We start from the raw sequence: 25,468 nt of genomic DNA, 5'->3' as shown, positions 1-25,468 counted from the left end.
CTTCTTAATTCATAAAACTGTTAGCTACTGATATGACTAGTTTAATAAATTTGTCTTGCATTTTTTCAAATATTTTTATTTAAATAAAAAATTACAACTAATAAATTTTGATACAGGCACTATGATAAAAAAGCTATAGCTTATATAATATTTCAAACTTGAGATGTAATTTTGTGACTGATTTCAGTGTATTTAGTTAAAAGAACCTCCTGTTCTCAATCTTTGTTTAGCATCTTCTGTTAGCCGAGCTAAGAGGAATTGTTTATCCTTTCCTTCCAAAATTAGTTGATCCTTCAAAACATTTATCATATCTTTGTGAGCAGATGACACAGTTAAGTAGTAATATATCAGCAAACTGAAAACAAATTATGAATAAATTTTTTTTTAGTTTTCGGGTCAAATTCTATCGTATCCGCCAAAATAGACTGCTGTACTTTAATTTTGCCATTTGATACTTTATGGTGACAAAGAAGCTTAGTTGAGATAGGTTTTAAGCTGGATTAAGTTTGTACATTAATTAATATTAAATTTATTTTATATTGGCCTACTAAATGTACTTTAATTTTCACTCATAAAAGCGAGGCTTTTTCAAATCAAATAAATTTCATATATTAAGGTAATTGAACACGCATTTTCAGAAAGAATTATTACCATAATACAATTATAAGAGGAACTGCAAAGCTTGCACTTGCTATGAAGTTTAAGACATCCTTAACATGGGGATCATTAATAGATTCTACAGCTGCAGATACTGGCTCCCACATATTGTCATTATAGTTTCGAAATGGCCCACATCCTTTAGATGGTGAAAACCTAAAATATAATTTTTTTTGTAAAACTTTAAAAAAGCAGTAAACGTTATCGGTTGAAATTTTCATAATGAAAGGTTTTTCAACTATAATAAACCTACTTGGCTATGGTGTATCCAACTGGAATCACACTTGATACAAATGATAACATTAGTACTATCATGAAGAATGTGTTTGACCTAGACGCTCTGTAAGGAATTTGTGACGGAGAGCAATTCACCAAAAGCGTTAACTGAAATTAAAAAAAAGGTATTTTTTAAATTATTAATTGATTGAACATTTATACATAGTTTAACAAGCCATAGCCAACTAAATTGTACAAAGCCCTAGCTCGCTTAAATTTATCCTATTTATTTTGGACCCTTAAGATATCCCAATGAAGTCACAGCATCTGCTGCACTTCTCTAAAGCGCAGTTCATGGAGTTAAACAAGTATTGAAGAATCATAAATTTTTAAGCAAGTTTAAATTATTCTAAATGATATTATTGTAAATGACAATCATTGATATGTGAAGAATTCATGTTTCTTTATTATTATAAAAATAGTTGGTTTGATTATTAGTATATTAGCAAGAAGCAGGAAATAAAGTTAGGCATAGGAATCTGTAGTATTTTTTATTTTGTATTTTGAACAAAATTGGTTTTATTTCTAGCAATGGTACATTGCATAGCACCTAATTGCAATAGATCATACAAAACTGAAAAAAAGAAAGGAAATTTAGAAACCAGCTTCCATAAACTGCCAATTAAGGAAGATCTCAAAATATGTGTGGAATTATAATTAAATGTTATTAGGGAAGTTAAATTATTGGTTTCGTTGTCTAGGGGTTAAGGTTATATAATAATGGTTAAATTTAAATTGTTACATTGAAGAAATAAAATATATAGTTATAGAAGTAATTTAATTAATGATAATAAAAACATAAAGGCTGGTCAGGCCACAATTTAAAATATACACAAACAAAATAATTATATACAATGAAAAGAATATATTTACAACCGATAAAGGTCCATGGTGTTGCCCTTAATGTTGTTATCTATGTACTTTACCCTAAACTATGTCATGATCAAAAAAGGAGGGAGAACAAACAATAAACCACGCTTGGAATATGCTCAACAAGATCTAATCATTTATTCATTCTCATCCATACAAAACCAAAAACCTAAGTAAAGCAGACGACGCTTTCGTCCGACTGCCAGAAACAAAACTAAACGGCCAACTATGTGAAGTACCATATGATAATATTTAACACATGGCGTCCCAACGTCCACCGGCCGAAACAGTTGGCCCACACTACGGCAGTCCCGACGCGCACAAAAACTACTCCTAAGACATGGCGTCTTTTTAGTTCGGCGATTTTATCAATTCTGCCTTTTCCCTCGCTCGGGTCGGAGGTCTTAATCTCTACGAAGGTTATTGCAAAATTAGGTGAAACCTTCCCGGCGGGGAAAGTTTTGGACAACGGAAAACCCGCAAGGCAACGTCATAGTTAAGGGAGAGTAAAATCCGTTACAATTCTCCCCGACTTAATGTTGAACGTCCTGTGAAAATGTTGCTAGTCTACGAACAATGGAAGTTGAAGTCGCAACTTTATCTAGTGAAAACATTGACAACAAAGTTCTATTGACAAGTACGCCATTAATTACACACCCAATAAGAAAGGTCTTGTTTCCTGATAACAATGGAATTCTAATTTCATTTCTAAGGCAAGGTAGCACAGTTCATGATGAAAATATTGCAACTCCAGTTAAATTCAAGTCTGCATTCAACCAAAAAAGACAGGGTTAGAATAGAACCAACCATACCGGTTATAGCCACCTGGTTAAAACCGGTTTTAGCCACTTGAAAAAAATAGATTTTTTTGGCTTTTTTTTAAAACAAATTACAATATGAATATTTTAGTAAATTAATAGTTTTTATTTAGAAATTTAGTTTATTTTTTGTTTCATATTTAGAAACCGACCGGTTTACTTTTACCAGTTTTTCGGCGGGTTTAAAGTTCCAAAGTCCGCTGCCTCGCTTCTGTCGACGCGTCATACACAAAAACTAGGGGGAATTTCCCGAGGAAATCAAAAGAATTCAGTTATTTTATATAGTTATTTCGCTTTATTTGTTTAGTTTCTTATTTACGACAATAACTGCAGACAATTTCTACTTACATAAGTAAAAGGTACTGTTTAAATTTTAGCCGGTTATAACTGAAAAAACCGGTTATAGTCACTTAAAACCACTGGTCTGGATTTTTTCAAAAAAAGCCGGCTTTTTTCCAACCCTGAAAAAAGAATACCGCTGTCACCAATTAATGTGAGAGGATCAATCAGTAATGAAGACACCAACTTCGAAGTTGATATGATCCTGACTGAGGAGAACCCAGACAAGAGTCAAAATGAATCTTTTACTCAACTTCTATTGAATCCGAGGGCAGGTCACTTCTTAATCATAGTAAAATGATTAAATCAGGGTAATCAAGATTAAAAAATCTAATCATGATTTAAACAAGATTAATCATTCTAATCATGATCTAATCTTTTTAATCAGGATTTAATCATTTAAACGAGATTTAATCATTTTAATCACGATTTAATCATTTTAATCAATATAATCGGTCAAATCGCGAATTTATCATTAAAATCAAAACTAAAGTACGATTTAATCATACTAATCACGATATAAGTTTTTAATCCGGATTTAATCATTTCAAACAAATTTAATCATTTTAATCAGATTTAATCATGATTAAATCAGATTTAAACATTCTATACATGATTAAACGTGATTTAATCAACTTAATCGTGATTAAATTGGATTTAATCTTTTGAGGGGTGTGTCGTTAATCAAGGAAGTGACCTGCCCCTCGATTGAATCCAAGTATTTGTGTAAATCAAGATGCATCCATTGTACCTTCTGAGAAAACGTATTCTGACCAACTAAACTGAAGGCATTGTTCCAGCATGTTAACATGCAAACTACATTCTGTGATAAAGTTATGCTTTTAAAGTATTTTAAAATGTAAATGTAGTTCCTATTTTGCAAAATATGCAAAAAACGTACATCAATAATATTGCGCCTCAAAATATTATCTAACTACACAAAATAATATCTCAAAATTATTTTGTGTTTTATAGTTTATCCCCCAAGAAAAGAAACTTCCTTATTATTTCAAAACTTTATGGTTAATCCCTTACTCGGGACAAGTAGCTGCGCCATCTATTGGGAGAAAAACTAACTAGTAGAATATTTCTTAATGCCGCCTCTCCTTTGGGGAGTGCGCACGGGCTTTGCATAATTTAGTTGGCTATGAACTAAGGCACAGGTCATGATTCATTTATAGCATCTGGAAACTATACATGTATACACTTGGAATGTCTAAGGAAGATTATGGTGGCCCTGATGAAATGGGCGAGGTTAACAGAGAAGATTTCGCTTGTGGTGTGCTAAGCTAGACTTTGCTACTAGTATCAACTTTCAGCCTTTAAATTTTAACTGACAGCCTTTCTTCTTTTTTTAATAATAATAATTATGATAATAATGAAGGCTTTTTATTGTCTGAGAATTATTACATCAGACAGGGATATTCCCTTCAACAAAGCTGGTTTCCAAGAGGGTCCCAGTATTACATTATATTATTATATTATAACCATCTAATTACGCAAATTCTCCAAGATTGAGTTTCTTTTAATTGTCTGGCAAATCTGTTTTCCGAGTAAGTGCCTCTCATTTCCTTTCCGCAGTAGTTTCTTAGCAACAGCAGCCAGCGAATGAATTAGGAAAAACGCATAATGTTGTTCATTCTATGTAGTTTAAGCCAAGCGTATACAGATATAGTTTCCTGGTGCATTTATGAGATTTTATAGTGCAGTATGATGTGAAATAAAATGGTACATAGATGATATCACAAGCAATGAAAAAATTGTTTAAATATTTAAAAAATTAATCTGCAAGTGCAGTAAAAACCAAAATAACAAACCTTTTTCAAGTAAAAGAAAATGAGGTATTTTAGAACACAAATAGCAGGCAATAAGGGACTATAAAATGTTCCAAGCCTAAAAAAGTAAAAGAAACTATATACACCGTATTACTTTGGAATGGCACTAATGCATAAATAAAAATACATAAAAAAAAATTGCACATTGTAGAATTCTGGGGACATTGCTACGCAAAAGTTGCATTTTTAAAAAGTAACCCTTTGCACTCAAATAACTATATTAAAATACATACCAGCACAAGGTCTGAGAGTAAACTAAATCCAAAACATGTTTTGGAATGTCAAATTCCAATGGACCAACGACCTTCGCTAATTTGCATGAACATTTTGAGTACACCAATCTTTTAAAATAATAAAACATAAATGTATTATTGTTGTGTAGCTCTAGTAATTGAAAAATTTGATTTCACTTACCTTCTTGGATAATCAATTAGAAATATGGTAACAAAAACCACAATAAAATCAAGAATAACAAGTTTGTAGATTTGTTGACCAACGTATGTTTCCCAACACTTAATATTTTTGTTCTATTAAGTTAAATAAATGAGTGAAATCATTATAAAAATGGTAGTAAAAAAAATTACAATATCAAAATTAGAACTTTTATGTTTATTCCAAATTATTTGGTGGCTAATTAAATCTAAGTTATTCTTATTTCATGTTCTGACAAAGGCTTTTGGGCCGAAAGCTCAGTTTTTAGGTCCCTTTACAACCTAATTAAAATAGTTAAATCCATGCGTGTCTCTTCATTTTATAAAAGAATTATTTATTTCATAAAAATTACATAACATAAACTGTATAGCCACCATGTTAGATTACAAATTGATTGGAAAGTCATTTACCTCATTTTTATTGCATGGTACACACATTTCGGAATCCAAGTCATCACTGTCACAGCTAAATAATTGCTGATAGAATGACCACACTAATACACCCACTGAAGCAAGCTTCACAAAAACTGTCCTAAAAGTGTGAATTATGGTGGAAGAGCCCAAATATACAATATTCTTTTAACACTTTAACTAGCTAAGTGTGCGGAAAACTCACCTGACTAGTGTTATTTTTATCGTGAAGGAGACAGAATACTTCTCAAGTTTCGTAACAATATTGAAAATCATTGGAAGAAGGATATTTAACAAAGTTATTGTAATGGATGGCAAAAACTCCAGAAAAAAAATTAGTCTATCACTCTGAAAAAAAAACATGTAATCTTTTATGTTTTGCAGAGGTGGTATGTTCCTATCACAAGTAAGATTAAAGTAAAAGATACATAGGCAAATTTTATCAATTAAAACATAATTAACATTCTAACACTGACTCATGTATAAAACTTGCTATATTTGTCACCTCGAAGATATATAGTAACATAATAACAATAAGTATGACACTTGCTATTGCTTTAATGCTAATATTCTAACCGAACCTTTTTTGGCACTGATACTCTCTTCAAGCTGTGACTTGGACTCGCGACTTACCATTTTGGATGATTACTTTTTGATAAAAAATTTAAGCCTAATATCGGAGAGCACGTTCTGGAGTCGCGAGGTTCTTTGGCTTTGTTTTGAAGCCTGCGTGCGAATCATGCGTGATAAAAAACATGAGCTCGTGGCGCCGATAATTTTTTTTATTTTTTTCCATTTTAGCCTAAAATTCCGCCTATCTATCGGAAACCAGATATTTTGGCTTAGCGGAAGTCTCGCATATTTAGGACACTAGAGGGCTCGTGCTGAGAAAACAACTTGATTACGCAATAACAATGAAAATCAGTTTGGTTGTAAATCTCGTTAATTGTCATACTTATTGTTATTATGTTACTTAAGGTAATACTGAAGAAAACAAATTCTGAACTAAAAAATATAGCTTTTTGTCACTTTAAGCATTATTATAACTGGCTACCCTTTGGTTTTGATAATTAGATCAGAGGCAGCTGAAGGAGTGCAATTTGAACCAAGTGTCACTCTAAATGGGGTTACAAAAAGTGCTGGGCAACCACTTGGACACATCACAGCCCTGGTACCACACTGAATTACTCCTTTGCGGATAATATATTATTTTACCTGACCAGCTGAATTAAGCATTTCTGTGGATTTAATGCACACAAAATAGATGAGATAGCCAGCCCCTCCAAGTACGGCAACCACAATTGTGTGAACAAGGCAACGAGTAAGAAACACGAAAATTTTGGTTCTTTTTGACCACCGTGAAACTTCATCTTTTCTTCGTTTTTCAAATAGCGAACTCTAAAAATTAAACAATTGATATACTACTATATTTCTTATAGCAAATTTTTAAAGCTTATTATTATAAAGTTAAGAATTGCTTACCGTATTCTAAAAACAATTTAAATGTAATAAAAAAAGTTTTTATAGAATACCTCGTGTTGTTTTATTTCATCAAGAATGTTTTTTTTTTCTAATTACGGAAAGTGACTATCTTGAAATGATTTTTAGCATTACTCGCAATCCCACTCATGCTACCCTTCTTCTGAACTTGAAGCACACACTACCTTTTCCTTCCCCCCACTCATGCCAGGGGGAAAACTCGACCATTGCGCTTTGGATCGTGTCAACATAGTCAATCTCCAAAAGTATAAATAAATACATTCTTGGTTTCATATTACTTAAAGAAATTTCTTTCAGCATACTAACTTTAAGTTCTTGAGCAATACTTTGATGCTTCCTTGTGGCTGTTTTCCTTTCTTCAATACAGTAATCCCATCCACCAAAAACCAAATTACAATACTTCTGGATCTGACTTTCTGAAGTTTTAAGAGCTTCGTGAACACCTTCAGATGTGCTAAAAACATTTAAATTATCAGCTACATAATTAACCAAATTTGTAGCGCACATCTCAATGGTATTAGAATGAGATGTAGGTTAATACTTCCTAGGTTGGCTTTATTGATATTTTCAGGGTTCATACAACTAATGGCAACCCGATTTCCCTGATATTTCCCAGGTGCAAGATAACCACAATTATAACTAAGACTTATACAGTAGCTTATTTCATGATGGTCAATTAAGCTAAATTTCTTCCATATTATAAGTCACAAAAGAAGTAATAAAGTCAAGTATTATTATTTGTGCCAAAAGGTAGATACATTTTGTACAAGAAAACTTAATTTATTGATATAAATTTGTACTGAACCCTCATAAATTTCAATTATTTTCACAAAAAGATGGGAATTTACGTAATATTTCCCTGACTTTTCTATTTTCGACAATCTATTTCCCTGATATTTCCAGACTTTCAATGTTTTCCAGGTGTGTATGCTGAACCCTGTAATTTATTTTCTAAATAAATTAGGAGACTAATACACATTTTGGATGTCTTCAAATGATCTTTTTATGCAATGGTAAAATAACAATTTGCATCGATTAAGAGATGAGAAATAAATACAAAATGATGTTCACTACTTTCAATAAATTAAATTAAATTTTCAATTAATTTAAATCTTTTCCCAAAAGCAAGCTTGACTGTTCATCATGGTTTGTTTATTTTATTAGGTACTTATCTCAAATCTGACAGAAAAAAATTGTTAAGATAAAGACAGCTTGGTCTAGAGCAGAACAAAATTTAAGGATTTTAAATCCCTGACTTATCAGGTTACCCCTGACCTTTTTGGTAATATTCCTGTTAATTTGAATCATTTCATGTTTTCATAGGGAAAGGTACTAACTAAGTACTACTACTGTAAGTGAAACAATATTTTTTAAATATCACAAACTAAATTATATTTGATAAGAGCATACTGAGATCGTTTCTCCTCTCTCTGGAAAAGGTGCCAGGCATGAGCACACAAGAGCAGAGACTTCATTTTCTATGCGATGTAAAGTTTGTTGACTAAGAAAATCCTTGACTTACTTCCCTGACTTTTTACGATATTATTTAAATCCCTGAACTATCCCTTAATTTTTTCACCAAATTGTAAATCCCTGACTTGTGTTAAAATTTGTTTGTAAATTGTAAATAATAACTTTCAGACTATTCCAGCTTTAGACAATAAATAACTGAATAATTTCGCACTGCATGATATAGTTCTAGGTATAATACTTCCAACAGCACAAATTTTAGGCAGCAGTAATTGTTGCATTAGTTAGTTGAAAGATTAAATGATACTGCTAATTGTGTTTATACATAGAATTAAATACTCAAGAACGAATGGGAATAGGGGAGAGATCAATCGCAGCTTGCAGCACTAGGTGAAAACTAGGAATAACTTCATAAGTGTAATAGTGAGTGTAGAGCTGTTGGGTTGAGGGGCATGAAGGGCTTTGCCAGCACCTTTTGATACCATATGACTCAGCCACCTGAATTAAATGCATTATACGTTGCTAGCCTGTATCAGTGCCTTCAGCTTATTATATATTATTATTATTCTAAATGTGTTAAAATCTGAGTCACGTACGATTTACACTAAAGCACAATCATAAAAAAAAGCTTAAAGGAGTATGAAGTTCCATTTTTTTGCCACTAGGCTTAGCACAAACTAGGGGTGATTAGCGCTGGTCACGTTAAAAAGCTGACTTAAGAGTGTGTTAGTAGATGATTTTTCAATTTAATTTTATTCCCTTTAAATAGATTTAAATAAAAATACATACTAGATCACCATCATGACCAAGCAGACAAGGAAATATGTCAAAGTGACTAATATATAGGCAAGTGATAAATTGTAGCGTTTCAAAAAAAGCAGTGATGGAATTTTGTCTGAATAAAACCCAGGAAAAAGTGCTGTAATTTCTAGAAAACCCTATAAAAATGAAATTTAGGGATCATTATTAATAAATTTGCTAAAAATTTTGGCAAAATTGCACTACAGCCGCCTCATGTAATTTCGTGTTTTTTTTTGGTGGAGAATGTAGCACTTGACGCGTAGATTACGAAACTATTTTTTTTGGGCCGCAAATGATAATTAATTTAATTAACTTAATTTTAAAAATTTAGTAATTTTATTCAATTACCGTGTTTTTGTATTTTTTTGTGGCGGAGAATGTAGCACTTGACGCGTAGATTACGAAACTATTTTTTTTCGGGCCGCAAATGATAATTTAATTAATTAACTTAATTTTTAAAATTTAGAAATTTTGGCAAAATTGCACTACAGCCGCCTCATGTAATTTCGTGTTTTTTTTGGTGGAGAATGTAGCACTTGACGCGTAGATTACGAAACTATTTTTTTTGGGCCGCAAATGATAATTAATTTAATTAACTTAATTTTAAAAATTTAGTAATTTTATTCAATTACCGTGTTTTTGTATTTTTTTGTGGCGGAGAATGTAGCACTTGACGCGTAGATTACGAAACTATTTTTTTTCGGGCCGCAAATGATAATTTAATTAATTAACTTAATTTTTAAAATTTAGAAATTTTAGGGAATTACCGTGTGATTACTTCCAAAACACGTAAAAGACGTTACTAAACTCCCCGTATTGGCGCCTGACGCACTTTGAGATTCCCCGTATTGGCGCCTGACGGCGCCGCGCACTCACTTTGCTTAAGCGCTGGGGGCGCGCAGCGCCTCCTCAACCCCTTACTAAAAAAAGCGATGGGCCATCTATAACGCGACCTAGAGGACAGTACCAAGCCTTACGCATCAAGTATATACTTTTAATCTCAACCAGAAACAAAGTGGCCCAAAAATAGAAAACCCCTAGAAAATGAACAAAAACTGTAAAAGATTTGATAAAGTACGGGAATATCACTTTGTGGCCCAAAAATACAAAACACCGAGAAAATGAACAACAACTGTAATTGATTTTATACAAAAAGGGAATATCACGTGGAATTCATTAGGACACCGAAACTGTGGTGTTGGCGAACACACGACGGAAATAAGTGCAACGAAACACGTGAAAATGCCCAAAAATTAAAAATTTAAAATTACATTAAAAAATTAAATAATCATTTGCGGCCAAAATAAAAATTACCCTCGGCATCTACGTGACAAGGTCTATCAGGCGCAACCAAAATTAATATAAAATTCAATGAAAATGTGAAATTTTTAAAATTAAAAAAATTAAATTAAACAATTAAATGCTCATTTGCGGCCAAAATAAAAAATACCCTCGGCATCTACGTGACAAGGTCTATCAGGCGCAACCAAAATTAATATAAAATTCAATGAAAATGAGAAATTTTTAAAATTAAAAAATTAAATTAAACAATTAAATAATCATTTGCGGCCAAAATAAAAAATACCCTCGACATCTACGTGACAAGGTCTATCAGGCGCAACCAAAATTAATATCAAATTCAATGAGGCCGCTGTAGTACACTTCACCCAAAATGGGCAAGCAGTACTAAAACTGATTGAATTATCAGAATAAAAGCGTCTTCTATAAACAGAAATACATGAACAAAACTATCAGACCAATTTCTCTAACACAAGAGAAATAAAGTATTCTGTGTTCGAGCTGTGAGTGATTTGACACATGGTTAAAGTTTTACCCTTACTTGGTGGGGAACTGTTCCACCCATGATGCACTACTAGATTATATTGCTTACTGAGGAAGGGGGTCTGAAATTTTAATCGATTTTAAAAGCCCTCGCAGTATGGCTCAGAGTAAATCCCACAAAAAAGCAGTCAATTTTTTTGTTCATGTTATTTCTACTATTTATGTGTTGTCATAGATTTCAGTGCATATTTATATTAAGTATCCGTGCTATTTAAAAAAAATTCAAATAGCTCAGTTACAGTTATGCTAAAAACAACTAACCACAAAAATGTTATTATACTAAAGAAACCATGATTATGAAACATGTATTTGACAAAAATAAGGCATTTACATTTGAAAGGGCTAATTTTGTAAAACAATTTAAAAAAATTGCGAGGTGGCATCAAAGCTTTTAATTTGGCAGCTGGCATCCGGAGTAAAAAACCACCTACTGATAATTAACATCCTTTTTTTATTGGCTGACATCACGCTGACACATTAAAATTGTTTTAAAGCACCTCTCTGGGCCTTTTCTCTGTGCTTATAACTATTAACAATAATACTTTTGTCTTGTTCATTTATTTAGGTAAATGACTTACTGTTCCTTGTAAGAGGTCCTGAATTGTCTCTATAATAGTTGTACTATTTCTCACAGAAATTCTGTACAGTTCAGCGCATTCGTTGATACTATTATTGGAAATTGCGAGTATGTCAACAATTTCCCCAGTGACAGTCAAATCACTTTCATAATTTAATGGCGTCTCCAATTCATTTAAATTAACAATTTGTGGTAATACGATAAATGAGAGGACTAGTATACAAATGAATATATTTAAAAGTAGCAGCCATCTCAGGAAGATGAAGTATGAAACTACACCAGTTCCGTAACGGCCTAAAAATAAATAAATTTTAGTACTATGAAGTTCAGTTACCACAAGTGTGTGCATGAAAGATTCTCACCATACATAATTTCATATAAATACAAATTATAATTTATATGGATCTTTATTTACATATTTGATACAGCTAAATAGCTGATATTATAAATCCATAACAAACAATAATAATAGTCAGTTAGGCTAATACCCCAGGCACCTCCTTAGGCCCAAGTCATCGAATGACTTTTAATGCCATTATACTTGAAGTGGACAGGTTACAATGCTTAGGAGGGTGGTGGAAAGCCCTTCATGCCACTAGAGCCAACAGCTCCCTACACTCACTATTACTATCTAGACCAAGTTTTATGGAAAGGAGAGATCAAAGAACTCTGAGAAAACCCCTTTAACCAGGGGGAAAGAACTTGCAAACTTAACACAGCGGGATAACTTATCTCTCAGTAGCATAGAATAACTTAAATTTTAATCATCATCAACCTAAACAAAAACAATGGTGTTACTACAATCCACTTTAAAGGAATTAACAAAAAATCCAGGAGTAGATAGTTCTACATGGATATTGAAATTCTAACTGAAAGGGGCTCCAAAGTTCGGTGGCAAAAAAAAAAGAAAATTGAGCATGCTTTTCATTCCCCCAACCCCTCACTCGGCCTTGGCAGAGGCGGGCAGAGTCAACCGTAAATTTTGACCTTACTGAATTTACACAGATTTTGCCACCGAACTTTAGAGCCCCTTGAATAGAGCCTGAAAATCTTTACTGTTTGAGGGTAACAAATCTGCTTCCACCTAATTTAAGTTTTATATTTGCACATTGGTATGTTCTGTATGCAAATTGAACATTAGATTCTAGAAGTATCTCTACAAAATTGAAACTCATTTTAAACTATATATTTGAGCAGTCTATTTAGCTTTGGGGGTTAATTATATTAAAGAATTTACTGGTACCTTCTATAGTTTTCATCGATTGTGACCATATGAAAATCCTGCTTGTAAAATTTTTCCAAGTGTCATTTAATCTTCGTCGAGCCTGCAAATAAATTATAAATAAAAATCTAATTCTGGTAGTAATTATCAATGACATTACATTGAAACAGCTCTCATTAAATTAACAAACACCATGGAAATGATTATACACTACCAACTAGGACAAAATAGGATAAAATGAGTAGTTTACTAATTCCGAGTACCACTAAACTGTAGTCTGCTAACCTTTGTGTAAGTTGGGAACTAATATTATGTTTAGTTATACAGGGTGTCCCTAAAAAACGATCCCGAGCTATTTTTCCTAGGGATTTGATTATTTCAGATCCTATAGCATGCTTAGGCGGTCATTAGACAAAATGTCATCAAGGACATACAAAATCTATCGTGAGAACTGTTGGGTTTAGAGAATCTGGTTCCAATTAGAAAGGTGTGCGCCATCACATTTTATGTCCAAGTGGCTCTGAACCAATGTAAATTGAACGATAGAAAGCCAAGAACATAAACACCAAAACCAGAGGGTCATAAAAATGTCCAAGAGATCATGCTTAGGTAATAATCATTTAAAAAGTACTTGTGCTACAGCATCGACATTTTCGGGATAAATTCACTCTGATAAGATTATATGCTATTAAAATTTGGTTTACCTTGAACCATGTCTTTAAGGTCATTCAAAATTCGAAAACTGTTAAGTTTGGAAGGTTGGTTCCAATTAAAAGAGTGTTCGTCATAACTTTTTAGATCCAAATTAATTTTAATCGATCTAATCTGAGTTTAATTGAAATAAATTTTTATGTCAATAATTAGTTATTGAACATTTTTATTTATGATCTTGTTTATTGTTAATTTTCTGAGCTTTCTGTTGACCAATTTACATTGGTTTAGACTTTCGAGCTATTTGGGCATAAAATGCGAAGGCACACACCTGTTTAATTGGAACAGAGTCCCTAAGCCCAACGGTTCTCGAGATAGATTTTAAATGACCTGGAGGACATGGTTCAAGGTTATTGAGTTTTCTTTCATCTAATGACCCCCTGCTTGTGCTATTTGATCTGAAAATACCAATTCCTAGGAAAAATAGCTTTTCAATTATTAGCTTTGGATCGTTTTATTGGACACCCTGTATAGATTACCATTTACAATGTACAAATACCTTTTGCTTGTTCAATTCCAATGCAGATAATCCAGTGGCAGGGCTAACAGGAGTTTGCTGTAATCGAGTTCTGAAACAAACAAATGATAAAATTGAAAGATAAATTGGAAAAATTTAAAAATTATGGTTTGATTATCCTACAAATAAATGCATAGCCGAACTATGAATAAAGACACACTGGCTAACTGTTAGGTCAAAAGAAAAAGAATACATTGTTGGCATACTTAAACATACAGAAAAATTCAGTAAAACGCTTCATTATTATTTCTCCTATTCAACAGGTTACAGCTTCATTTAGTGTGGGTTTTAAATATATACATTATAACGGAGTGACACATTTGAATAAACATTTTTGAAAAGCTTTGGTATTTGTGGTAAGAGCGCTATAATAGATACTCATTTCAATTTTCAACAAACCTAGTTGCATGAGAGTGAAAATCTCTGCTCCAACAGCTTCGACTCCAACACTTACGCTTTACTGTTCTGTCATAAACAGAACTGCTAATCTGTGGTATATTGCCTTCATTATTAGGTTTACCAAGCAGGGCTGCTATTTGCTTGGCACTTTTCATTGTGAAAAATTTTGCTGCTCTTTTTTTGTCATTCCAAGCTTCTCTTGGCATCATATCACTCTGACCATTATTTCTGAAGTCATGATTATCTTCCTGGAAATTATGTGTATATTTCGAATTTAGATCCTCAGGTGCTGGTGTTCCATCTGGATATTTATTGTTGCAGCTGTTATCCAGTTCATTCAATGGGGATATGAAGTTGTCATTTTCAACTTCTTCATTTGATATAAAAGGATAATAATCATTGACTCCAAAAGATTTGTAAGTATTTTCCACACTTTTTCTTTTTTCTTTCCCTCTGTCTACTTGATCAATATTTCTATAATCATTTGAAGGAAGCCCAAATAATTTATTTCTGTTAGCACTAGAAGTTGAATTTCGTTCTGAATGATGGTGATTTTGGTAGTGAAGGTTATCATTTTGGCCATAATTTTGATCATTACCAGTATATGAAACAAATCCTGGAATATCTTCATTCTTGTCACCATCTGGGTAATTTATATTAGTGTTTCTGTCAACATAACTAAGGTCATCTGCACAGTCAACTCTGTATCCTGCATTTTGGTAAGATGAATGAGCTTTGTGGTTTGATTCCATATTTAGATCTTAAGGCTTTAAATTAAACAACATTAAAAGTGTAGCTTCTGCCTATTAGACTGCAACAAGAAATTAAGCCTAGCTGCCAAGTTCGTTTGAAAACACCCTATCAGATAACCCATAAAAAGTATATAACCACAAACAAGAAAGATAAATGGTGCAAGACACATATCAGTAAAATTAAATTTGACCTTTAAGCATAAGCTATTTGAAAATGAATATAAATTACCTAGGTGATAAGAAAAACAAGTAGTCTAATGGTTAAAGTACCAGATAAAAAATATCTTATCAGGTACAAAGAATAATATATTACACACATATATACTTATAGATATTATTTAAAATTTGACAGTTTAGTTCTAAAGGATAGCTTGGCAAAAGAAGATTGAAATAAATAACGGTAGGTCTTCGCTTCAAATAATGTTGTGCTATTTATCTCTTCATAAGAAGGTAGTTAGCTAGCAGCTTGCATCTGCTTATCTTGCTAAAATTGAAAACATTTGTTTAAGGATTTTGGCAAAAATAGCTTTCTGAAAACCAACCTTTAGGTAAAAAATCAGGTTTTACAATTTGTTTAAATTCAATTAGACATTAATTTAACAACTATCCCACATTGAGAGAATTAGTAATAATGTAAATATCAGGGATAAATGCAAACTCTGGCATTAAATATTCATGTACATACTCCGAAAATAAATATTCATACTCCCTGTATATTGTTAGAGTGTTTCAGGGAGGTAAGGCCTGATCCAAGGGGCAATGCAACTCTTGTATCTTGCTGATAATATCGATAATCTAAACAAATTTATGGTGTGACAATACAAACATTTTATAGGAAACCCATTGCCAAATTCGTTGAAATAATTACACAACTTGAATGGCATTACGGGAAATACTTTCTAGCACCAACCTCCTTTGACCTTTGAGATTATAATTGATATATTTTGAAAAATGCATTAAATTTATACATTATATTAATCATTTAATTTTTACAATTTTGTCCTAGTTTCTACAACTAAATCAAAGAGTATAAAAACTACGTAACCTAGAGATATAATGACGGTCGAAAGCAGTAAAGGAAGTTGTAGAGACCGGGGGGGAAGGCACTCAGTGAATTTGCACTTCAAATTTCGGTACCGCAGCGCCACTACGGCAGTATTTAGTACAATAAATAATAAAACCGGAGACAAATGGCAGTTACGGTGTTGCGGAGATGCTAAATTTGGCATTTTGGATATTTAATTGTCTAATATCTGTCAATTCAAAAAAGTGACAGTAATTGGTTACTGTTTCGTGATTTTTTTAGTTAGAATTTGTGGATTCGTTGTTTCGGTGTTTATTTTCAAAAAGTGAAGAATAAGGCGTTTGTTCTCTAACGTTGCCAAGTCTTAAAGGTAACCAATTCCTTAAGGAATTTTCAAGAATGTTGAACTAAATCAAAATGATTGCCACTTGAAACTGCCGTAGTGGCGCTGCGGTACCGAAATTTGAAGTGCAAATTCACTGAGTGACTTCCCCCCCGGTCGCTACAACTTCCTTTACTGCTTTCGACCGTCATTATATCTCTAGGTTACGTAGTTTTTATTCTCTTTGACTAAATGACCATAGAATATATGCGAGACTAAAAGATAGACCAAGTGTTAATCACTAATTTTTTTTGTAAAAAAATCAAAACCTATTTGATTTATATTTTATAAATGAACTACTTAGACCTTAAACTTGATGACTTAGGCCTAAGGTGGTGCCTTGGGTATTAGCCTAGCTGATTATTATTATTATTATTATTATTACTTTTATTAAATAACTAGTACTGTAAGTTATGTAATATTACTAAACAGACAGTTATAGAAATTTCCTACTCCTTACAAACTTGTATTTACGTATTATCGACTGCAAACAGATAATTAAAAGTAAAGTTCTTCTCTGTTGGGTCCCTGGCCATAAGGGGTATCAGGGCAATGAGAATGCTGACGCCTTGGCTAGGGAGGGTGCAAGGTCTGGGCTAATTGGACCGGAACCTGCAATCCCCATTTCCCCGGGTTAGACGAGTGACTTGGTTTCCAAGCATATGGCTGGTCGCCAACTCAAGCTTTGGCTTGAGATGAGTGGTCAAAGGCAGGCCAACTCAACAGACACTTAAGTCCCATAGGGGTTAACGATAACCCAATCTGTAGGGCATGCTCTACAGAGGAGGAAACCGAATCTCATGTACTCTGCAGCTGCGACTATTACGTCGCGCAGAAATTCGAGCATCTGGGTATGCATTGCTTGGAGACACAGGATGTCTCCAACATTTCAGCCAAGCAAATCCTTGACTTTGTCTCGGCAATAGGACTCTTTTAGAATCAGGGCTCTGGGGATGCACAATGGACCTTAGGTCGAAGTGCTTGGTTTAGCCACCCCGTTCAATAATAATAATAATAAAGCTGGATAAATTCATATGCTCTTTAGTGAAAGAACTGGTGGACACATTGCGGAAGAGAGCCTCAACCAAGAAGGCCACTACGCCATAGAAAGGCATATCGCGCTAGCATAAAATTTATATTATGCATTACCTAATTCTTCTTTTCTCAGCCATGGCAACAGGCATACTTGGAATAGCTAATAAATGTTGCCATTTATCTTGCTCACCACTGACACTATCAGTTTCATCACCAGCATCTGATGGTACCTAAGTAGTGAAAAAATAAGAAATTTCTTTATGACATTACTAAGAATACATTTATTTCTATTTTGAGAAAATAACAATACTGAGGCAATCTGCGGGCAAAGCTCCCACCCCCCGCATGAGAGGGGGGAGTAAAAAAGTTATTGGTGAGTGCTTCACTAGCGGCATAAGACATTGGTTTTAGGCCGATTTGATTTTTAGAGGGGGTATTCATGGTCTTACACTTTGAGCATGAGGGTTTAATCATCTAAGCGTAGTCATTATCCCCAAGTTAAAATAAATACATTCTTGACAATACCTTATTAAATAAATTATACTTACAGATATGTAATCTTCTGTTTCAGTTTGGTTAAAATCAGCTCCCGTTCTCTTTGTTAAGTACCTAAATGAATGAGAAGGCCTGACTGGTCTTGTGGATTTGGGTCGAACTTGTTTGCGATGACTAGCATTTGAAAGTTGCCTTCTGAGATTAATAACAATATGGTCCTTAGGATCCATACCAGGTCTTCGAGGTAATGTAACCGTATGCGCGATGGAAGGTGAAAGTGAAGACCATAAGTAACTAGAATCCGAATTGTCTCCTCTATTACTAGGCAATAATGTGCACACTGCTCTAATCCATTCCTTTTCCGTGTCACATTTTAACCTCAGAGTGTGACCCTTTTGAGCTTCTTCATAAGGTTCAGCAAAATGAACCTCAGCTTTTGGCTTTCGCCTTCTGCTTTCAGTCCCTAAACATAAAATATTAAATTACATTTACATCACAGTAAAGCACCCAGTTAAAAGATAAGCTAGAGCACATTTGGTTGTGGATCATTTCATGTTTCACACTGAACTAATGAAAATAAAATCGTTAGTCATACTGCAAGCTAGCCTTAGAGGGTCAGAAATATATATTAAATCCCCTAGAAATGCTGCTATAAGTCACCAGAATACAGCCTTTAAAGAGTCAAAATTTTAAATAAAACTGATTTATCTTTATTCGTTTATAGATAATACATATAGGTGATACCACAAAACATGAACCTGACCCTTACCAAAAAAAAAGTTGGATTTTAGTTGATATTAACTTGGTTTTAAGTTGGATCAAGTTGTCAGTATATTTCAATAAACTAGTTAAAGGGGTAATAAGTTGTTATAAAGTTGGCAGGAAAATCTTTTTCTTTAAGTTTGTAATTAGTTCGTTTTTAGTTGTCAGAAAGTTTGGTTTTAATTAATATTTAGTTTGTATTAACTTAAAACCAAGTTTAAGTAGTTCATAGGCAACTTATTTTTAGGCGAATAATTCCAAATTATAAAAGATCATATCTTTCTGTAGCATGTTTGAATATTTGGGACAGGGAAGGAGAGGTATTTGTTCAGTTTGGTGAAAACCACAGCGAATTATGCCGCTACTGTGTTGCCAAATGTTTTGGAGGTTAAATCCATTTTGACAATTTTTTTAAAAATTTTTACAAAGTTAAATATTTTATGATTTTCACTCTCTTGAGGTTAACGTTACGATGTAACTAAGATAACACGATAGGATTACAGTAAGCAAACAGTGGTTAATGAAAAAAGCAGTGGAGGGGGGTGTTCCCTGTCTTGAAAACGGTCCCCTAAAAGACAAAAACTTAGTTTTCTATAGTGTTGTCGTCTGAAACCCTGCGACGTCACCATTGTAATTTTCCTATTGATAAAAAACGGTAACTGTCATGGCGGCCACTATTAACACTACAGCTGTGACGTTACAAGTTTTCAAAATCGTATCAGACGACAACACTCTACAAGTTTTTCCAAGTTTCTTGCAGTTTTAATAATTTTTTAACTTATTTCTTATTTTTACTATTAGGAATGAAATTCTCAGATTCAATAACTTCTTTCTAACCAAAATATGGCTTGACAAACATAGTTAAATGACTTGATATTAACAAAAATTTGCACAATTTATGAGCCTAAGCCATTAATTTATTTATGTTAAAATATATTGTTGGCACCAAAAAATGGGTTGTCTTAAGACATGATATAGACTACCAAAAGGCGATGCCCATCACGCCAGGGTGGCATGAAAAATTAAGGGCAATTAACTTAGAACTGGCCAAGATGTAGTTAGTTCACAGGATAATTTTGCACGGTTTGGGAGGCACTTTAGAAATCCAGTCAGGGACTGAGGAGCGGACATAGGAATAAGACAACATGTAGGATAGAAAGCAAAATTTTTAAAACTGAAAAGTATGTATGGATCATGAATGAATTATTATTATTATTATTATTATTATTGAGTGGGGTGGCAAGCCAAACACTTCGACCTAAGGTCCATTGTGCATCCCCAAACTGGGTGACTTAAATAAGTCCTATTGCTGACATAAAGCTTAAAATCTGCCCGGCCGTGATATTAGAGACGTCATACGTCTCCAACCGATGCATACCCAAATGCTCAAACCTCTGGGCTGCATAGTAATCGCAGCTACAGAGTACATGTGAGGCAGTTTCCTCCTCAGCTAGACAAGATCTGCAAATCGGGTCATCACTGACCCCAATAAGGAATAGTAGGGAGGGAATTGCGAGGCGGCGTTAAATCCAACACCGTAGTGACAACTCGCCACTGCCGGGAGGGGGGCCATTGAAGAAAAGGGGGATGGTCGTGGTAGACTTTTTTACACTCGATCGGTAGATCGCGTCCTCTATTAATAAGAATATACATTTAAAATCGTTGGAAATCACGTGGTAAGTTTGTTCTGATTTTGTAATTGTTTCTGTCCTTGCCAAATTTTGTATTGTATTACATTGTGTTTTGTACCATTTCACCTGTACAAGATTGGAAGCATGCATATAATTCTATTACGGCTTTGTAGGCACAACATGTGATAATAAATAAATAAATAAATAAAGTTTGAATCTTTCATGATAATGGATCACACTTATTGTAAAATAAAAGTTAAGAAAATAACTAAGACCCAACAGAGAAAGAAAGATAAAGGTACCTTCCCATATCAGATTAATTTAATTAAAAAACCACTTGTTAAGGCGCTAAAACAATTTACATATTTCTACAAATAAATTATTTATACTTTGTTAAGTTTTCACGTTTTCTTCTATTTAATATTTATACATAAGTCTTGTCTTAATTTTCTCCTGGCTCTCCCGCGTTTTTCCAGAATCAGAATAAACACCGTCCAATAGATGGCTACACTGAATTCAGTTTTCCGTGTCACGTGTTAAAAGTCTACCACGATATCCCCCTTTATTTTAACGGCCCCCACAGGGAAGAGGAATTACACTGCCTAGCCAGTTCAGACCATTAATTTCCCCTCCTTACTATTCCTTCATGTATGGATAAACATTTGTATTAATGAAGATATCAATTCAGTTATAAATTTACTTGGGTTATTGAGTTCATAGGTAATATACAGTACTATTTTGAAGATAAAATATCCAGTAAATGTCAATGATCTCAAATTATCTATTGGTTAAATGAACAGAACTATTTAATGAAAAAAGTAGAGAGATGAATTTAGTTATGATGTTGTAAATATTTTTCACAAAACAGATATGGATTTTAAGGGTTGGGGAGAACCTTTAAAAGCAATTTGAGCCCACTAAAATAAGTAATTTTAATTTTAGGATTTTAAAGCAAGGTAGCTAAATCAATGAGAAACACGTGTTCTTAAGAATATTTAGAAAGTCGATTTGAGTTAAAATTAATTATAATAACATCTCCAAGGCTATGAAACTGATGTTAACTGTATGGCTAGTTACAGCATTATAGCCCTTCAGCTCCAATAAGAATTACATTGTAGGCCAACAGATTCAATAAAATAGTTTATTTACCCATATTATATATTTTATTCTGAAGAATGGACAATCGAATTTAAATAAAATATTATGAGCAGTTCAACCTTGATACTTATATAAATGTATTATATGTTATAAATATATTTTGTTTTAAGAGATGACGTGTTTTTAAAAAGAACTTGATAAATAACTACACAGTTAAAAGTTGCACACCACAAGATTTCGAAATATTCTCGGTATGCTCGCAACTCCAAGTGCCAGTGTGCCACAATGGTGCAACATTTCATAATAGATAAACTCGAAATTAGTATTATTTCATAGAAAATAGCTACTGCGTATCGTAGTTTAGCTACTACATATTTGAATGTTTTCAATTATTTGAAGTCACTTGTTGTAAAGTAGGACTCATGAAGGAAAATTTAAAAATACGATCTTTTGTCATAAATCTTACTGGAGGACTTAAATATAATGATCACTTTTAATTTGTAATTTTAAAACTAATGGCGTATTTGTATTTAAAGGTTTGTTCACTACAATTCTTATTTACTAATGTACGAAGTTATTTACGAATATATTTAGAGCAGTCTTAAACCGTTGAATATTTTTATCTTTACAGTATGAAACCTCTACAATGGAATCTTATTTCCTTATCTATAATTCTACTGTATCAGTGTATCTTAGGCCTATATGTCATGTCATTAAATGGGGAAAGTTAGACGTTTTAACTGAAGTTTTAATGTTTTGAGTGTTACCAAGTGGAATTTTTTAAGGTAATTATTGTTTATGAATATAAAGGAATAGCTCCTGTATTTAGCTATAGGTAATCCGAAAAGTTAAGGACCATTTGTTGTAAATGAATTGAAGAAGTGGAAAGTTTTTCGAATTTAAATGTAAATAGGTTCTGGGCTTGTTATTCTGTTCTTGATAACATGTAGAGGTATTGTTGTGCTCAAAAACCATAATTTATAGATATCTCAATTGATCTTAAGAAAGCTTAAGAATTGAATACTAGTATATTACTGGAATTAATGAATTCGTAAAAAAGCATAGCCAGAATACTTTCTTTAAAAGCCATTCCGGCTATTTTGAAGAATAGGTCCCTCTCCTATATATTTGTGTTGATTGTGCTACAATATAGTATTTTTCGCAAGGAATCTATTGCCGTTAAAATTATTTGTCGGAAATGAATACTTAAGAAGATATAGTTATTTCAAAATTATATGTAATTGGTCGCGTGCCTAGCGCCGGTGTGATCGGCAGAGATAAAACATTCATTCGCAAGCGCCTTCCCAACCTGCTAGCTCAGTTGCAAGAGCGCTGGATTGCGAGTTAAAAATTATTTATAATTAAGTAATAAATTTTTTCCCCTTATGTTACCTAATTGCTTGGAAATTTGCGTTGATTTAGGCAAAATTAATGCTGCAATCACTAAAACATTTCTTATAAATGTTTTGTTAACACTGTTTTATTTTAGGAGGTTTAGAGCAAAATTGTTAGTGGTTTGGTTGGGTTAATATCGGGTTGGACAATTCTTTAAGCGTAAGACTTGGTACTGTCCTCTAGGTTGCGTTATAGGCGGCCCATCGTGATAGCAAGAATGGGGTTGTGGTGGCGCCGTCAGGCGCCAATACGGGAAACACTTGAATACTCGGTGCAATGCTCAGAAACATAGGGAACAAAGGCTTAACTTTGAATTTTCATATTTTCACGAATAGTTGTTTCCGACAAAGAATTTTTGCACCATTGAATCCCTAGCATCTTAACCTTTTTCTTAAAAATAGAAAAATAAAAATTGGGTTCAGGGACCTATAATTAAAAAATCCCGGAGTAATTCTCTCAAGTAGCTAAACCCTCTGCTAACACTTCCCGATCCAGACTCAAAATGTTAGCTTTACAATAAATGGAATTATCTACCCCAGAGCAGATATAAGCACGCTCTGCTCTTCAAAGAGCTCCTGTAGTATCGGCTGACATTCAAAATGAGAGGAGCGTGAGCTCTAAATATGGTTTTCATCCATCTCTACCCCAGAGTAACTTTATACAGAAATATTATGCTAAGTTTCACTTTTCTCTAGTTCATCCTAAAAGCTTATCCCTTTTGGTCAAAGATTTTCTTTTTCTTTAAAATATTATTTAGCACTTTCGCCTCGCAGCAAGAGGAGCCGGGTTCGATCCCAGCTTGTGGCACTGGGTGAAAACTCGGAACAACTCCTTCTGCGTTGAGTTTGCAAATTCTTTCCCCACTGGTTTAAGGGGTTTTCCCCCGAGCTCTTCGGTTTCCCCTTCCATAAAAACTTGTTGAGGTTAACGGTAATAGTTAGTGTAGGGAGCTGTTGGCTCGATCGCGTGGCATGCAGGGCTTGCCACCACCCTCCTACGCATTGTAACCCGGCCACCTGAATTAAAGGCTTCAAAAGTCGCTTGATGACTTAGGCCTAAGGTGGTGCCTTGGGTATTAGCCTAGCTGATTATCCTTCTTTTGGTTAGCATTTTGGTATTATTTCTTGTACTCTGTAATTTTGTATGCAAGCTGAAAAAAGTCAAAAGTGAAATTGCATGGTTTTGTAGTTTTGTCTAATTATACGTCTGCTCAAAACGTTTCTGTTATCTTGTGAGATATATTCTATTTCGTAGCGTTGCTTCTAGAAAAGCTATAGCGGGCTTCATGAGCAGTTTTTCCATAGTGAATAAATAAGTACCAAAGAAACCGTGGCACCAGTTTAAAAATGTTAAATGCTATAGAAGTGCCATATTTAACGTAATTGTAAAAATTAAACCCCCTTTGTTTACTTTCCCAATGAAAAAAACTAATTGATAGTTGAAAGACCATCACTATTATTGTTTCAGTCAGGCCCAACAATTAGTATATTCAGAGGAAGAACTAGTGAGATCGTATTTCATTTCTTTCTCCAATAATGTTTAACTGCCCTAATACATGCATCTTCTGGTTTTCTTACCTCATTTTAGATAATCAGTGAACTACTTCCTCAGCATGTCTTGAACTTCCAGAAGTCAACATCAACAAAGTAGAACATGGCTTCAAATTATGATAATAATCCTAAATATTCCAAACGTTAGTGTACTTTCAATATATTCCCTGTTAAGTCTTATATTTAAACAGTGATCATGTACTGCGCAGTAAAATGCTGAAAAGGTAATTTACAGTGTATGTATGGAAATTGGTCTAATGTTGCTTTCTTATCTGTAAGGAAAAATCGTAATATTATATGGCAGTGAGCCCAGTTTGTTGACACAAAAAAGCTTCAAAATTGGTGGTTAAAAATAACCCTCTTCTCCCTCCATGTACTAGTACTAAGGGTTCATCTCCCTCTTTAAGATTTTTTTCCCTTAAGGAATCTGTCTTAAATATACTTTTCGAAATCTTTTCTTATGACTGAGATCCATCGATAGACAGTTCTTTAGCGGTTATGTTATTCAAAATATAGTTGAGCTTATAATTAATCTCCAATTTTTATTAATAATTGCAAGTTCAATCCTGTTGGTTGTTAGAAATATTTTTGTGTTTAGTCTATCTGCATCTCTATAAATAAACACCATTGGGTGTGCATAAATATGTGATGGTACAGTATGGTGGGTT

General features: G+C 33.4%; 2 protein-coding genes and 1 long non-coding RNA gene across 8 annotated transcripts in view; 2 read left to right on the top strand and 1 right to left on the bottom strand.

Annotated features, from left to right (window-relative positions):
* Positions 1–75: 75 nt before the first annotated feature.
* On the bottom strand, positions 76–22,120 carry LOC149966624 (transmembrane channel-like protein 7). 3 transcript variants are annotated; one of them, XM_090153577.1, is made up of 17 exons: positions 21,907–22,120; positions 18,418–18,827; positions 17,984–18,099; positions 14,260–14,329; positions 13,071–13,152; positions 11,829–12,121; positions 9,397–9,545; positions 7,444–7,591; positions 6,853–7,035; positions 5,843–5,985; positions 5,638–5,758; positions 5,210–5,322; positions 5,029–5,136; positions 4,778–4,853; positions 911–1,041; positions 652–813; positions 86–355 (listed from the first exon to the last, which is right to left on the bottom strand). In XM_090153577.1, the coding sequence occupies exons 1-17, from the start codon at positions 21,908–21,910 to the stop codon at positions 193–195; spliced, it is 2,472 nt and encodes an 823-aa protein (XP_090009703.1). In that variant the 5' UTR covers positions 21,911–22,120; the 3' UTR covers positions 86–192. The 3 variants fall into 3 exon arrangements, with proteins under 3 accessions (XP_090009698.1, XP_090009703.1, XP_090009710.1); XM_090153572.1 differs by lacking the exons at positions 17,984–18,099; positions 18,418–18,827; positions 21,907–22,120 and adding an exon at positions 14,677–15,495 and having other exon boundaries at positions 76–355; XM_090153584.1 differs by lacking the exons at positions 86–355; positions 652–813; positions 4,778–4,853; ... (1 more) ...; positions 18,418–18,827; positions 21,907–22,120 and adding an exon at positions 14,677–15,495 and having other exon boundaries at positions 929–1,041.
* Positions 15,786–18,089, top strand: LOC149966625 (uncharacterized). Its single transcript, XR_016472236.1, has 3 exons — positions 15,786–15,828; positions 17,880–17,945; positions 18,003–18,089. It is a non-coding gene; the product is annotated as an uncharacterized LOC149966625 (long non-coding RNA).
* The window catches only part of LOC149966623 (transmembrane channel-like protein 5), a 26,955-nt gene continuing 19,686 nt past the window's right edge, over positions 18,200–25,468 (top strand). Inside the window, exons 1-2 of one of the 4 annotated variants that reach the window (XM_090153553.1) lie at positions 22,564–22,640; positions 24,838–24,943. In XM_090153553.1, coding sequence (XP_090009679.1) covers positions 24,904–24,943 — 40 coding nt within the window. In that variant the 5' untranslated portion in view covers positions 22,564–22,640; positions 24,838–24,903. Of the gene's footprint in view, positions 18,243–22,563; positions 22,641–24,814; positions 24,944–25,433; positions 25,462–25,468 lie in introns of those variants that run through there. The other 3 variants (XM_090153562.1, XM_090153557.1, XM_090153564.1) reach the window with 3 other exon arrangements.

This window comes from Leiobunum rupestre, chromosome 1, assembly GCF_980474605.1.
Source record: "Leiobunum rupestre chromosome 1, qqLeiRupe1.1.hap1, whole genome shotgun sequence".
In the NCBI taxonomy this organism is placed as follows: Eukaryota; Metazoa; Arthropoda; class Arachnida; order Opiliones; family Sclerosomatidae; genus Leiobunum; species Leiobunum rupestre.
Note: the sequence above shows the minus strand (reverse complement) of the source record. Positions and strands in the feature narration are given on the sequence as shown.